The sequence below is a fragment of the Polypterus senegalus genome, chromosome 16 (genome assembly GCF_016835505.1).
Source record: "Polypterus senegalus isolate Bchr_013 chromosome 16, ASM1683550v1, whole genome shotgun sequence".
Classification (NCBI taxonomy): Eukaryota; Metazoa; Chordata; class Cladistia; order Polypteriformes; family Polypteridae; genus Polypterus; species Polypterus senegalus.
Window position 1 is genome coordinate 5,156,037 of NC_053169.1, and position 16,970 is coordinate 5,173,006.

General features: G+C 44.1%; 1 protein-coding gene across 2 annotated transcripts in view; it reads right to left on the reverse strand.

Annotated features, from left to right (window-relative positions):
- Positions 1-8,286, reverse strand: part of LOC120516824 (adipocyte plasma membrane associated protein) — a 71,173-nt gene extending 62,887 nt beyond the window's left edge. The window contains exons 1-2 of one of the 2 annotated variants that reach the window (XM_039738776.1): positions 8,038-8,283; positions 3,094-3,210 (exon numbers count right to left, since the gene is read on the reverse strand). In XM_039738776.1, coding sequence (XP_039594710.1) covers positions 3,094-3,210; positions 8,038-8,126 — 206 coding nt within the window. In that variant the 5' untranslated portion in view covers positions 8,127-8,283. Of the gene's footprint in view, positions 1-3,093; positions 3,211-8,037 lie in introns of both variants that reach the window. The other variant, XM_039738777.1, reaches the window with a different exon arrangement.
- Positions 8,287-16,970: the final 8,684 nt, after the last annotated feature.

Consider the following 16,970-nt stretch of genomic DNA (forward strand, 5'->3'; position numbering starts at 1 on the left):
CATGTTTTATATTGTGGCAAATTGAAATTCTAATCCATGTAGTTTTCTACAACAACATCCTAACGTATTCACCCCTTGGACTTTTTCATGTGTCATAGTTTTACAGCACAGAATCACAGTGTACTGTATTTAATTAGACTTAAATGATACTTATCTTGAGAAAAAAAATACACTGAAATGGCAAATTAAATCTCTATAAGCTTACCTACATGTATAAGTTATGATTCTGGAATGCTTAAGCAGATTGGCAAGTTCATATACAGTATACAGTAAACCCTTTGACGCAGATTTTTCAAACGTCTTTGCACACTGGGGAAATCCCAATCAATGGATTGAAGCCATTAAATATTATTCTCTTATATATAAAGGGAGAGAGGAAAGATTCAAGTAACCAAAGACCAGTAAGCTTAACACGCATCACTGGGAGATAAGTTGAAGAAATTCTTAAGGACCAGTAACGGCACACTGCTATAACGATAACGTGCAGTGAATACACTTGACTTGAGCATTCCTAGTTTTCATCCTATTTCTTTCTCTGTACATTTAGCATTCGTTTGCTCAGAGGTTGATGTGCTTGCCGCTTCCTGAGCGACTCTTCTTTTCTCCACCCTAACGGTCCACTTCTTTTCTTCGTTCGTTGGCTTCTTTTCTCGTTAAACCTGATTAAGTCAGTGTTTGTGTTGCAATTACTTAGTATGTTTTCTTAATTTTTCATTTAAGCTGGCACTTAAGTCTTCAATCTGCCTCAAGAATGATTTAAGATATGAAGAGGTAGGGGGAAGTGACTGTGAGGGTGGTAGGGATGAGAACGGCGCCCGTATGCGTGTGCCACGCAACTGCCCTGCTGGCCACTGCCCAGAGTTGATTCTACAATAAAATAAAAAGAGGAATAATCTTGGAGGTCAATCATCACCCTGAAAGCGGACAGTAGACGTCACGTAGTATGTGTGTACCGAATTTCAGGTCAATGGGTCAAACGGTTTGCGAGCTACAGGTGATTTAAAATCCAGGACAGACAAACAGACAGCCATGGTAGCGTATTATATATAAAGAAAAGGGCGAGCATCACATGTTAAGAATATGCTGTCACACACGTGCAAGTAGGAGGCAGCTAAAGGGCCCGAGTAATTGTAATACCACGACAGACCAGGGGGCGGAGGGGTGCGCCAACTGTCTCTTTCAGTTCCTTGCAGACCATTCTGAAGGAGCCTCTGAAGACGAAACGTCTGTTTGCGGCACTTTTGATGATGTCACTTCTGTTTTTTCCAGTCCCAATGATGATGTAATTTCCAGTCCCGATGACATCACGTTCGTTTCTGCCCAATGATAATGTCACTTTCCGGTCCTGATGACATCACTTCCGGTTCCGGCCCCAATGATGACGTCACTTCTGGTAAATATGCCTCATCTGAGGAGCAACAGAGTAAGTGAGTGAGTAAGGAAGTAAAGAAGGATGGAGGAAGAAAAAGGGACGAAGACGTCACTGGTCATCAGAAAAGCATCATGAGCAACTACAAGTGCTCGATCACAAGCTGCCTGCGACATTCATCCTTGTCATCTGTAACTTTTCTATCACTCCTATATTCTATCATTCTTTGTTCCAGTGGTATTATTACTCCTGTAATAAATACCATGCTGCTTTTAACCTTCTGTACTTTGTCTACATGTCTAGAGAGACTGAAGTAATAAGGTAGATTTCTTTGAGCACCTGGTGCAGTCGGAGGTTTGCCATACGTTCCGTGTTGCGAGGTTTATTAAGGCTGAGGGTGAGAGCTCCACCCAATAGTAGGGAACAGGACGTAAAGTAAGGTATTCTTGGATGATAAATGGCCGATAGTCAAGAGTGCTGAGCCTTTGTATGTTTAAATGTATTATTGGAGACCAAAAGTAATATTTAGGTCTGAGATATCTTTAAAACATTGTATGTTGTTTGTCCCGATAATAAGCAAGTCTCTTGAAGTGATGAGAGAGTGACAGGCTGTGTTATTCCTAAAGCACTTGTGTGGTTTAAAGTGCCAGAGGTTAACCAGCGTGTGGGTGTCATTCATGGGGCACTGTAGTGGTGAGGGTCTGTGTGTCTGCGTATATCTGTGTATGTGTGTGTTCATCTTAAAGTGCAACAGTAGACCAACCTGGGAACAAACTTGACGAATACACTTACCCTTGAGAAAACAGGTAAAGGGTAAGTAGAGGGAAAGACAACGATAATACAGATGGTAATTCCACACCAGACCAGGCAGTGGCAGTGTGCACTAATCCTTTCTCCTGCAGACCACCCATGGGAAATCCCGCCTGGGCCTGTCTACCTCATGTCAAGTTCTGGCATGGAATTACCATCTTTCAGACCCTTTAGCTGCCTCCCATGTGCACGTCTGTGAAAACAAAAAGCTTAAAACTTAATTGAATTCATCCACTTTGACGCAGCAAAGGTTTTCATTTAAGAAAATTTGATTTCTTTCCTTCTTCCGGCGACTAAACTACAATATACGGGGTGGCTACCCCAAACCTTTTTGTGACTTTTTTATCCTTTATTCTGACTTTTATACAGTATATATAGTGTATGTACTGTTTGCTTTGGTGTAATTATGGTAGCTGTACAGCACTTTGGTCAACTTCTGTTGTATTGAAATGTGCCCTATAAATAAAATGGACTTGACTTGATTATATAGTTAAAGTGTTTAAAATATGAATGGGTTTAGTCGAATCAATCCCATCTGTTACTTTAAAATAAAGAACTCAGGAACATAACTGGGAGTTTCATGCAAAGAGTTTTTCTGCACACACAAAAAAAAAGACAGACACACACAGAATAAGTGACCAAATCCTGTGGTGGACAGCAGGACTTTCACTTCAATGTTGTATTTGATCTGGTCTTGATGAATGGCACTCTCCACCTTGTTGGACTGAATGGCCTGTTCTTCTCAAATTTGTTCTCGTTATCTATTAATTTTTTTTTTTTTGGTGGCTGAGGTTGTACTCTAAATTTACAAAAGGAACATACTCTTAACGTTAAAAACAACCTTGCATCACAAAAAAAAAAGATTTTAAAAAGTGACACATCACATGAGAAACAGACAAGATGAATCCTCTTACCTTAAAAGCTGAGGTTCTATTGGAGATTCCAACAAAATCAGTGCAGCAATCAGTGGTCCCAGCAGTGCAATGGCCAGGGTCATAAAAGTCATGCGGAAAACTCTACCGCTGTATGTGCTGGAAAATAAATGGACACAGAAAATGACATCTCGGGGTGGCTCAGAATTAATCTGGAGGAAAGGGCAAAGATGTCCCCAAATTGAACAATTTATCCATTTAAAACTCAAGGACGGGTTCAAAACATTATCATACATCATATTTACTAGCGGGCAGCACAGTGGCGCAGTGGGTATCACTGCTGCCTCGCAGTTAGGAGACCCATCAGGGTTTGCTTCCCTGGTCCTCCCTGCGTGGAGTTTGCATGTTCTCCCCGTGTCTGCGTGGGTTTCCTCCCACAGTCCAAAGACATGCAGGTTAGGGGCACTGGCGATCCTAAATTGTCCCTTATGTGTGCTGGGTGTGTGTGTGTGTGTGCACCCTGTGGTGGGCTGGCACTCTGCCTGGGGTTTGTTTCCTGCCGTGCACCCAGTGTTGGCTGGGATTCGCTCCAGCAGACCCCCCGTGACCCTGTAGTTAGGATAATGGATGGATATTTACTAGCAGTGTAATATGCATGACGGTCACTAAAACTCGCCTTTCACACTTTGACACCATCTCATGTTATGCTTTTCACACCTCTTAGCTCCAGTTCATCCCATTCTGCTGACCATCGTTGAGCTGTTTCTACCCCTAGTTTGAAGTCCACCTCTGGTCTGTTCAATTCACTGGACTTGATTGGGAAAGGCACATACCGGTCTATAGAAGGTCCCACAAGTTGAGCAAAATCCAAGCCATAGGGTTGAAGGAAGTGTCAGCAGAGCTTTGAGACGGGATCGTGTCGAGGTCTTAGCTCAAAAAACATTTCTACAGCACTGAGGTGCACCGGGGTCTCCCTAATTCTTAAATGCAATAAGTTTAAAAACTACAATTCTTCCTAGAGCCGACCAAACTGAGCAATAGTGGGAGAAGGGTCTTGGTAAGAGAGTTGACCAGGAACCCATTGGTCACTTTCACTGACCTCGGTGGGAAAGGGAGAAACTTCTAGAAGGGTGACCTTCTGTTTTGATTTGGGAAAATGGTTCAAGGGATTAGAACATAAGTAGGCAAAGAATCAGAGAGAAGAGGTCCAATACTTCTATTTTATTTACTTAAACACATATAATGCAATATAATGCAGACATACAAAACAATACTTACAGACATATACAAAGACCCAGAGCCATCATCCCAGACCAGTAGACTGAGGGGGCCCGCTTGTCAGAGGACCAACTCATTTTGCCTTTCAAATACCGGGCGGTGCGCGCTGTCCCCACGGTTGAGCCTCCAAAGAAACTGAGGGCGGAACCTTCCCTTATATACTAATTAGGTGTCCTTGCCCAAAAGCGTCCTACGTAGACGCAGTGTATGCAGAAGTGATCAGTTTCTCACACCCCCTCCTTCCACGGGACACGGCGCTATGTTTTTCTTCTACTCGGCCTTGAGACTAGTGCTTGATACCAGAAGACACAGTAATATGCTTACATGTGAAAAAAGCTTCTCGAAGTGAAAAACAACTCCTTACATAACCTTGGCTGTACCTTTAGAACATTTCCCGGCTGTTTCTCCCAAAACATTAGTAGTGCAGCTGGGTTTCGTGCTGAAGCGACCAACGCCCATCTGTTCTCTTGATCCCCCCCCTCTCTTTAGAAAAATCCTTCCATTACACCTTCACTGCGGCGCTTTGCCAATCTGATCTTTCAAGTCACCTGTCTTATCATTAATTATCATTATTATTCATGGTGGCTCCACAACCCGTACTCAGCCCTACTTTCTCCACCTGAGCAGGGCACCGTGATGTCCCTACATTGAAGGATTAAAGGCCAGAGGTCCACATGACCGTCATCATCATCAAGTTCTTCCATGTGAACCCTGAATACAATGAGGACTGATTGAGGTCATTTATGTTAAGCAGAATGCCCAGTGGGGGCCTGGTGGTCTCGTGGCCTCGGTCCCCTGCAGATTTTATTTTTTTCTCCTGCCGTCTGGAGTTTTTTTTTTGTTTTTTCTGTCCTCCCTGGCCATCGGACCCTTACTCTTATTCTATGTTAATTAGTGGTCCCTTATTTTAATTCTTACTTTTTTTTCCCTCTTTCTTCATCATGTAAAGCACTTTGAAATTATTTGTATGAAAATGTGCGACAGAAATAAATGTTGTTGTTGTTATTAACTCCCTGCTTGCCATCTTTAGCGCTGGATGAATACCCTTGTGACTGGAAGGCCTCTTACCCCACCTGCCGGCGCCCCTTGGCCCACCTTTTCATGCCAGTTGGGCATTTGATTACATTCAGTGTTGACCGATTAACGTGTGGTCTTGAACCGAATTGCAATACACTCAGAGCAGCTGCCAAACAAAATGAAAAACATTTGCTTTGCTTTTATTTCTGACATACCACTCAAAAAATGTTCAACGTATGCATTTAATTAAGATTCGTTTAAAAAAGATTTTTCTAGCTACGCTCACTTAAATTTGCTCGATGTCACACTCACACAATTTATTTTTAAAGAAATCAGACAGAATATTTTCTTTCAACAGAAGCACAATCTGTCACTGGAGCTGTTCTCATTACTCACTTATTCTACGTTCATCTTACTCAAAATTCATACTGTTCTAATCCTCAAAACGTGGTACAGTATTCCCATTTTCCTTCTACACAGTTAAATGAAGTTGATTTAACTTAAAATTAAAATTTTTACATACATGACGTACCAGATTTGCATAAAGAACCGCCCCCTTTTTTGACAATACATTCTGAGGGATCCTCACACCATTGAATACTCAGAAAGAAAGCTGAAGACTTTTACCAAATTGAGTTGGGTTTATGGAAGCTAATTTATGAGAGTGAGGAGACAGAGAGGTTAGGTGCCCACTCTGATACAGTGCATTGCCACACCCACCACATGACATACCACCTCAGGACCCGAGCGCCAGTCATGTGACTGGTGACACCTCAGCGCCACACTAGTTCAGATGGAGTGGAACAGGGTGAAGTTTTTTGTGGTGGCTGGAGTGCAGTGACGTAAGTCTGAATATTTATTACACAAGATATAATTCATTAGTATTGCAGTCTACAGTTAAGTAAAGACAAAATGCTGTGATGCATCTTTTACGCAAGTCCATTTAGTTTGTACATGAAATCCACTGAAATAAAACAAGCTTGAGGTTGAGTCAGTTGGTTTAGTTTGTTGAACACAAGGAGATGTATTTGATCAAACTTGACCACAGGATGCTGAATTCTGTTCACTACCTGCCCCTGGACCATAACAAGAGTCATTATCTACCAAGTACCCTACTTCAGCTGGTATTACATAAAGACTCCATGTTCCATCTGCTGCTAACCGTCTGCCTTTCTGTACGTCTCAAAAGCTTCTCTATAATGCAGCTTCTCACTTTTTACTTTTGCACTACTGACTACGTTCTCCCCGTGTCTGCGTGGGTTTCCTCCGGGCACTCCGGTTTCCTCCCGCAATCCAAAGACATGCAGGTTAGGTGGATTGGCGATTCTAAATTGGCCCTAGTGTGTGCTTGGTGTGTGGGTGTGTTTGTGTGTGTCCTGCGGTGGGTTGGCACCCTGCCCAGGATTGGTTCCTGCCTTGTGCCCTGTGTTGGCTGGGATTGGCTCCAGCAGACCCCCGTGACCCTGTATTCGGATTCAGCGGGTTAGAAAATGGATGGGTGGATGGACTACTGACTACTGCACATTGTACATAGGTTTACTTTACAAGTTCTAATGTTACTTATCTTATATGATTTTTTTCTATATTTTATTGTACTATGAAGATGAGAGAGAAACAGTATTTCAATTCTTCTGTATGTTCTGCACATACAGTATAGTGAATTGACAATAAAAGGCTATTTGATTTGATTTATGTTGACTGAGTGTAAAGAGACAACACTAAACATCTTATTTACAATTTACACAACTTAGTTTTGTGAAAATTGTTCACATAACATAGTTAAGTAAATCCAAGAAAATATTTTTTGTGCAATTATACGATCTATGAACAGAAATTAAAATTTTTCTATTGCATTTTAAATAGAAATTAAGTGCCACAGTGAAACGCCATCGATTGTTTGGTTGATACGTTTTTAGTCATGTCATGATAAACCCGAATATTGGACGCACGTACATTGCATTGCATTGCATGTTGGACTGCGTTTACTTTTGGCAGGTTATCTGACTGTAAGTTCTCATATTGAATCCAATTCAAAATAATAACAATAACTTTTACATTAAAAATGACTGCGGATCGACAGATGAATATTCAGGAACAATGTCATACCACAAGGCCAGTCGGGATGCCCCCCTTTCTGGAGTATGGTGGGTTTCCCTGTTGCTCCAAGCACAGTTACAGTATCATGTGGGTGAAAGCTAATTGTATTATTTGTGATTTTTCGGAATATGACCGTTTCCTGAGGATGTCGGTCCCTTATTCTCCGGTACCCGAGCCACGACTGTAATTCAGGAGGAGGCCACATTGGAACTGAATGCCAGGCGATCTCCTACGCTGCAATCCTAAATCGATAGCTGGCACTGCAGGCTCAGCGGATGTCAGGAACGGGCAGCGGGCCACTGCATTTTGACATAACCGAAGCAAACAGGTACAGACTGGCTCCGGGGGCTCTTCCGGCTCGGCCACGACCTGTGCCCTACATTGTGTAATCGGCCGCCTTTAGACAAAAAGGCTTTCATTCAAACAGGCAAAAAGGAAACAACACGTAACCCCTGCGAAGGCTCCAGCTCGGGCAATTTGATGCAAACACCGCGCATTTCTTAAATGTCATCAAACGCCTGCACGTGAGACACTAAACGGCAATAACACCGGTCGGAGAAATTGGCATCGCCGCACACGAGCGCGCCCCCTTACCTGGTTTTAACGGCGGGCCCCTGGACTTCATCTGTGATTATCCGCGGTCTGTTTGTCCTCCGCTGTCGCAGTCCTTCTGTCTCGTTCATTTTGCACACGATGCCTCCAGGAAAGTTCTGCAATGTTTACAGCGCCCAATTCATCCGCGTACAGTCCATGTGTGGCGCGCAGAGACGCTAAAGAAGGGAGGCAGGCAGCTTCCCGCCCACTCAACGAGAAGGGCTCGGCGGCAGACTGAAGATTCGGCTTTCCACGCCCCCTCAGGCTTTCTCTGCCCCTCCTGGCTTTCCAAACTCCGCCCCACGGCTTCCTACAGTGCGTAGAAAGAGAAGGAGAGGCGTTGTTGTGCGTTTATTCCAATTCGAAAAAGAAAAGGAGCTGAAAACGTTTTGCGATACGGAACATCGGCACAACAGAATCAGATGTGGACTCGCGGAGTAAAAAGCGCAGAATGTTTAAAGAAACTTTAGAGCCATTGAACGAAACTGATGAGATTTACGATTCAACGTGGAAGTGGGATTACATCAGGGATCGGCTCTGAGGCCAATGGTGATGGACAGGTTGACAGACGAGATTAGACAGGAGTCCCCGTGGACTGTGATGTTTGATGATGACATTGTGGTCTGTAGCGAGAGTAGGGAGCAGTCTGAGGAGACCCTGGAGAGGTGGAGAGGGTCTCCTTAATGAAGGTCAGTAGGAGCCCCACGACAGAATACATGTGTGTGAAAGAGAGGAAGGTCAGAGGAATGGTGAGGATGAGGGAGTTGGCAAAGGTGGATGAGTTTAAATACTTGGGATCAATAGTACAGAGTAATGGGAAGTGTGGAAGAGAAGTGAAGAAGAGATGGAGAAGAGTGTCAGGAGTGATTAGTGACAGACGGGTATCATCAAGAGTGACAGGGAAGGTCTACAGGACGGTAGTCAGACCAGCTATGTTATATGGGTTGGAGACGGTGGCATAGGAGACAGAGCTAGAGGTGGCAGAGTTAAAGATGCCAGGAATTGCATTGGGTGTGACGAGAATAGACAGGATTAGAAATGAGGACATTAGAGGGTCAGCTCAGGTTGGGAGACAAAGTCAGAGAGGTGAAATTGCATTGGTTTGGACATGAGCAGAGGAGAGATGCTGGGTATAATGAGAGAAGGGTGCTAAGGATAGAGCTGCCAGGAAAGAGGAGAAGGGGAAGGCCTTAGAGAAGGTAGTGAGAGGGGACATGAAGGTGATGGGTGTGACAGAGCAGGATGACGAGGACAGGAGGATATGGAAGAAGATGATCTGCTGTGGCAACCCCTAACAGGAGCAGCCGAAAGAAGAAGAAGATGAGATGTACGATTCTAGATAGTGCGAGCTATGAATCCACGTGTTTTGTGTTTATCGACGTTACTGACATTGGGATATCCTATTTTTTAGCATATTGCTTTAATAAATTACTTTTCCCTTCTTTTATTATTTATTTTTAAAATTTATATCATATTATTTCAGCTACATTAACTTTTTAACTTATTTATGTGATAATGTATATGCAATGTTAGTGTACAACATGAAAGGTATTTATGTTTATGGTCATCATTAATATTAGTTAGATTTCTTATTGAACTGATTTTCCTGTAGTTGGGGAGTTAATTTAGCTTTATATTTATTAAAACACGATTGCGCCTTCTGCCAATTTTCTATTACAGTCATGGCCAAAAGTTTTGAGAATGATACAAATGTTAATTTTCAAAAAGTTTGCTGCCTCAGTTTTTATGATGGCAATCTGCATCGACTCCAGAATGTTCTGAAGAGTCAAAGGATGAATTACAATTAATTTCAAAGTCCCTCTTTGCCATGAAAATGAACTTCATCCCAAAAAAACACTGCATGTCAGCCCTGCCACCACAGGACCTGCTGACGTCATTTCAGTGGTCCTCTTGTTCACACAGGTGACAGTGTCAAAGGGGACAAGGCTGGAGGTCACCCTGTCACGCTGATTGAGTTACAATAGACAGGCGTCAGGGCGCCCAAGAAAGTCCAGCAAATGCCAGGAGTGTCTTGTAAAGTTGACTCAGCTGCAGGCACCACCAGGGCAGAGCCTGCTCAGGAATGGCAGCAGGCAGGTGTGAATGAGGCAGAGACTTTTGCAGGATGGCCTGGTGGGCGTCAAGAAGAGTAGCAAAGACGCTATCAGGGACAGACTGATATTCTGGGATTGGACGGTTGGCTAAAGTCATCAGGCCATCAGTAAAGCATCCTGAGACCATTCATGTCACGTGGGGTTGCTTCTCAGCCAAGGCAGTGCAGGGCGCACTCACAGTTTGGCCAAAGAACACAGCCATGAATAAAGAATGGGACCCAAACATCCTCTGAGAGCAACTTCTGCCAACCATCCAACAACAGTTTGGTGACCAACGTGATGGAGCACCGGGTCAGAAGGCCAAAGTGAGAACTGAGGGAACAAAACATCGACATTTGGGGTCCACGGCCAGGAAACTCCCCAGACCTTTAATCACACTGAGAACTTGTGGTCAAGAGGCGGGTGGACAAACAAAAACCCACCAATTCTGATTATGTACGAATGGGCGGCAGCCATCATTCAGGATTGGGCCCAGAAGTTGATTGACAGACAGCATGCCAGGGCGAATTGCAGGGGTGTTGAAAAAGAAAGAAGGGCCAACACTTCAAATATGGACTCTGAGCATAAACGTCCTGCCATTGTCTATAAAAGCCTCTGAAACTCCTGAACTGCTTGTCATTCCACTTCACTACACCAGAGAGACATCAGACACAAAGATCTAAAAACACTGAAGCAGTAAACTTGGTGAACACCAGCACTTGGGTCCTTCTCAGAGCTTTGGGCCACGACTGTACTGTGTTAATAATCCTGTATTGTAAGAAACATTGAGGACTCGTAGAATCTGTGATTGAAAACAGCAATGTTAGTAAAGTTGAAGAAATCCCAGCCAGCACAGGGCGCAAGGCAGGAACCAATCCCGGGCAGGGCGCCAACCCACCACAGCATATAAGCTTTATGATGACCATTTAAAGAATGTTCCTTTTTTTTCTTAAAATATATTACAGCAACACAGAATCCTTCAGCATCTTCTGGAGGCAGAGCCGTGGTGCTTTGGGGGGCAACTCTCGCTGCCTTCATTACCGTCAATGGAGAAAAGCAACACAGACGACGTCCTTCAAAAAGGAGACTTGTTATCTGAATTCCCTGAAGAAGAGGAGACAGAATTTGCCCTTCTCCTTCCCTTTTTTACATATTACATTTTTGACTGGGGTGGCACGGTGGCGCAGTGGGTAGCGCTGCTGCCTCGCAGTAAGGAGACTCGGGTTCGCTTCCCTGGTCCTCCCTGCGTGGAGTCTGCATGTTGTCTGCGTGGGTTTCCTCCCACAGGTGCATTGGTGATCCTACATTGTCTCTGGTGTGTGCTTGGTGTGTGTGTGCCCTGCGCTGGGTTGGCACCCTGCCTAGGGATTGGTTCCTGCCTTGCACCCTGGCTGGCTGGGATTGGCTGCAGTAGACCCCCGTGACCCTGTGTTAGGATATAGCGGGTTGGTTAAATGACTGACTGACATTTTTTACTTTTACTTACTGTATATAGGATGGATTGGCATCCCAGCAGTGTGGAAGCGAAAAATATGCTGAAAATTCTCACTTTACATGAAGGCTAAAGGAGTCAAAGGATAGGCAAACAGAATAATTAGATTTATTACAATAAAACAATAAAACGGACTCAACCCAAATAAGCCAAACTGAGCTGAGCCAAAAATCACACTTCATAGAATCACTTCTGATCATCCTGACCTCGTCTGAAACTGAGCCTTTGCTGTCTATTCTGACCCACCACTCCAGCTGGCTTCTCGCTGGCCACCAATGTTTTCTGCATTTCGTCATTTGTATCATTCCTTGCTTCCTGGCCTTCAAATAACATGCGTCGTCCTTGTTCCCCTTCTCTGTCCTCGGGTAGTTTCTGTACGTCATTCTCTTCCTGTTCTATCTTTCCGAGTTACCCAATATTGGTGATTTTGCTTTGAGCTTAACTACAAATGAAATGTGACAAGTGTTGGCTTGACATATCTAACTTACACTCAATTTAATGTTTATAGAAGCTGATAATCATTTTTGTGTCTAGATAGATAGATAGATAGATAGATATGAAAGGCACTATATAATAGATAGATAGATAGATAGATAGATAGATAGATAGATAGATAGATAGATATGAAAGGCACTATATAATAGATAGATAGATAGATAGATAGATAGATAGATAGATAGATATGAAAGGCACTATATAATAGATAGATAGATATGAAAGGCACTATATAATAGATAGATAGATAGATAGATAGATAGATAGATAGATAGATAGATAGATAGATAGATAGATATGAAAGGCACTATATATATAATAGATAGATAGATAGATAGATAGATAGATAGATAGATAGATAGATAGATAGATAGATAGATAGATACTTTATAAATTCCCAAACTCCAGCAGCAGCATACTGATAAAGAACAATATTAAATTAAAGAGTGAGAACAATGCAGGTATAACAGACAATAACTTTGTATAATGTTAACGTTTACCCCCCGAGTCGCATAGTGTGGGGTCTCCTCAGTCTGTCAGTGGAGCAGGATGGTGACAGCAGTCTGTCTGGCGATGATCCTGTTCAGTGGATGCAGTGGATTCTCCATGATTGACAGGAGTCTGTCTGCTCAGCGCCCGTCGCTCTGCCACGGATGTCAAACTGTCCAGCTCCGTGCCTACAATAGAGCCTGCCTTCCTCACCAGTTTGTCCCTCTTCTTTATGCTGCCTCCCCAGCACACCACCGTGTAGAAGAGGGCGCTCATCACAACCGTCTGGTAGAACATCTGCAGCATCTTATTACAGATGTTGAAGGACGCCAGCCTTGTAATGAAGTATAGTCGTCTCTGTCCTCTCTGGCACAGATCATCAGTGTTGGCAGTCCAGTCCAGTTTATCATCCAGCTGCACTCCCAGGTATTTATAGGTCTGCACCCTCTGCACAGTCACCTCTGATGATCACGGGGTCCATGAGGGGTCTTGGCCTCCTAAAATCCACCACCAGCTCCTTGGTTTTGCTGGTGTTCAGGTGTAGGTGGTTTGAGTCGCACCATTTAACAAAGTCCTTGATTAGGTTCCTATACTCCTCCTCCTGCCCACTCCTGATGCAGCCCACCATAGCGGTGTCATCAGCGAACTTTTGCAGATTTACAAATTTATGCTAATATATGAATTATTATTTTCCATAGCAGGAAGTCAGGAAGATCCCATTATCCCCAAGGAAACGGAAAGGCATCCCTGGCCAATTGAAGGAAACTGGTGACACCCAAACAAGGCTGCCCTAGGGGATGGATGGACATCCCATCCAGATGTAGTTCCAGTACCTTCCCAGTATTGGGAGAAAAGGGAAGGACAGGGAAAGACTGTCACAGAGGGATATCTAGTTCTTCCAGACACCAGATGGCAGCAGCCCACCATGACAGCAGCTTTTCAGGAATCAGCAGGGAATGCTGGGAGTTGTAGTCCTGCAATACAGCCCTGCTGGGGACCATGGGTGCCTCAAGGGGTTGCTGTAGGGGGATGTGCTCCCCAATTCATGGGACTTCTGTATGACCTGGAAGTGTTTCCATCAGGCAGCGGCCCTGGCACCGGAAGTACTCCTGGGTTCTTAATAAAAGGGACTGCACTCCCTTATCCAGGCGAGTTGGAGCTGGGAGGACAGACTGGAAGAAGGCAGTGCAGTGGTGAGAGATGTTGTGCTTGTGCTTTATGTTACTTGTGGAATTGGGTTGAATAAACACTTCTTAATGTGAGCCCAGGACTCTGTGTGATGTGTTTGGGAGTTCGTGGCTCGCTATCACAATACACACACACACACACACATATATATCAAGTCAAGTTGGGCAGCATGCACTGGTACAGCACGTTGCCACACCCACCACACAATGAAACAGGTTGGCAACCCCCCAGGCAGACACGCGGTCCAGTCCCACCCTCCAGAAATGACCCTCCATCTCCCGCAGCCAGGTGTTATGTGGGCGACCCCTTGGCCTGGTCCAGCCACTTGGGTCCCTAACAATGAGGATCATGCGAGCCGGATCACCCTCGGGTAATCACGCCACATGGCCGTAGTGCCGTTACTGACGCTCCCTCACAATGCAGGTCATGTGCCTCATTCGGGACTCCATGAGCAACTCAAAATCAAACCAACGTTACCAAAGGATTTTTCGGAGACACACACATGAAGGATTCCAGTCACCGTCTCAGGTCACTGGATCACGTCCATGTCTCACAACCAAATAGCAAGACAGGAAGCACCAGGACTCTAAAGACTTGGACCTTCGTCCTTTTGCAGATATCGGGAGCGCCACACACCCCTTACCAGCGACCTCATGACCCCCCCATGCTCTCCCAATCCATCTACTGACTTCATAGGAAGAGTCACATGAATGTCACTGCCGAGGTAAGTAAACCTCTCGATGAGGTCGACACTCTCTGTGCAGACAGACACACTGCTGACGGCCGTGCCCACGAGGTCATTAAAGGCCTGGCTCTTTGGTGTTTATCAGGACACTCGCAAGCCCAGACACTCAGACCCCTCACTCAGTCTCTCGAGCGCCCCAATCAGACTCCACGAAGATCACAGCATCGTCAGTAAAGTCAAGATCAGTGAATCTCTCTTCACCAACAGATGCCCCCCAGCCGCTGGACCCCAGGACCCCCAACACCCAGTCCATACCAGCATTGAACAGAGTAGGAGCAGAACACACCGCTGACAGACCCCAGAAAAAACTGGGAAAAACACAGAGGGTCTGCCTTCACTCTGCACAGCACTCACAGTCCCAGTGTATCCAGCAGCCTTGAGGGGATCCCGCGAACACCCAGGATGTCCCACAGGGCCACAGCTCAATCAACTGAGTTGAACGCTTTACGAAAATTGACAAAGGCTGCCAAGAAGCTCAGCCGATATTCGTGTTTCTGAGGACCCTCCGTGCCAGGATGTGGTCGATGGTAGACCGGTGGTAGCCATTTCAGAGCTGCGTGAAGTTTTAACAGTGGCTGGATTGGCGATCCATCCCATCAAGCACCGCACCCCATTTGCAGGGCCGCATGCCGTTTAACTTCATACCCAGGAGGACGCAAACGGGAGCACCAGGAGGAGGAGGAGGAAACCCACACAGACACGGGGAGAACATGCAAAGTCCACACAGAGGGAGGACCTGAGACACAAACCTGGTACTCACTGTGAGCCAGCAGCGCTGCCACCATACTGCCACCAAGATGCCAACGGTATAAAAAATACAGAATCATTTATTACCAGTTGGCACATCATGTATAACACTTTACTCACTCAGACGATTACATTTTAAAAACATTTACCAAAGCATACATTTATTTTTATGTCGTATGTCTCTGTTGTTCCTGTAATATTCACAGGGAGAACAATTATGCATTAAAATTAAAAAAGGAAAAGTTTTGAAAGTTTAATAACTCCATTTGTATTTTTAATTTAGAATCGCAGTGTAGAACAAATTAAGAAAACACAAATCAAGGCAGACAGTGGAGGATGAAGGTCCCGTGTAAGCTGATCATTTCAAACATTAATCCATACAAACAATTTTGCAAATGTGTTTTTTCTTTTATGGAGAACCTTCAATATGACGATTGTTGATCATCACTCATTTTGCAACAAAATAAATTAATGTCATTAACGGAACTTTCTCTTTTATTGAACGAGGTTGCAGAAATAATGTAAAATACTTTCAAATAGCCTATTTCAAATGATAGAATTCCTTATTCTCAAACATGTTATGTTTAACTATCGAATCCTGAATCATATGTTATTAAACGGATATTTTGTTACTAAAAACAAAAACGACAATAATAATATAAACTGAAACTCGGATTCTTGCCTTATGATCGGACGAACGCATATTAACAGCGATTCACCGTCTAACCAACGTGGACGGAGGCGGGGCGCGGTGGGCGTGGCCAGGAAAGTCGCGCCGAATGAGGGGGCGTGGAAGGCCGAGTCGAGTAACGGAAACCATTTTTTCGCGCATGCACACACACTCCTTTCCAGTGACCTCATGGCCTACTATGAGGACGCATGATGATGACGTCACGTCTGCGCGTCATTTGAGCCTGTCAGAGTTCGTTCTCTGCCATTTAAATCAGAGAGTGGAATAGAGTAGTTAAGAGTTGGAAAGGGAGATGATAAAAGGTGCGCGATTGAGCAATCGAAACAAAAGAAACGCTTGATTACGGTAAACAGTGTGCTCAATAAAAATCCTTATTTGACAGACCCTTTAAGGAATAAAACTACTGGAAGACTTAAGCAAGCGTTCGTTAGGATGCTGTAGTCTAGTCGGTGTTGTAGGGAAACAAAGGCGGAGGACAAAATTCCAGAGACATTAAGATTTTATTTTTCGGTAAAATTATTTGTTGATATCTTATTTTGTTAAGTCTGTGATTTATTTACTTGATGTGAACTTTATATGACAGGCTCCTCGGAAAGCACGCGCTTCACTTTCCTCATATTTCTTTCTCGCACATCTGCGGCCATGGTTTGCATGTATGAATTGCATTTTTTTTTTATTATTAATTCTAAATGCAAATCGTGTTTGCATCCAGGCTTTGTGACAGAGTGGCGCGGCGACCCCTTTTAGAGTTTGCAAAAGGGCACCTAAAGGACACACAGACAGTGAAAAACGGGACTCCGCGAGGCTGATGTCGGCTATTTATTCAGACATTAAATTCTGCTATATCTTGCGTATTTAGATTAGATTAGAGTACATTAGGTAAGAATTATTAATCCCACAGGGAAATTCAAATGCAGTCTGCAGCAGAAACAAAAAGAAAACAAGGATACGGACTCAGAACGAATAATAAGCCAATTAATCAATGAATAAAAA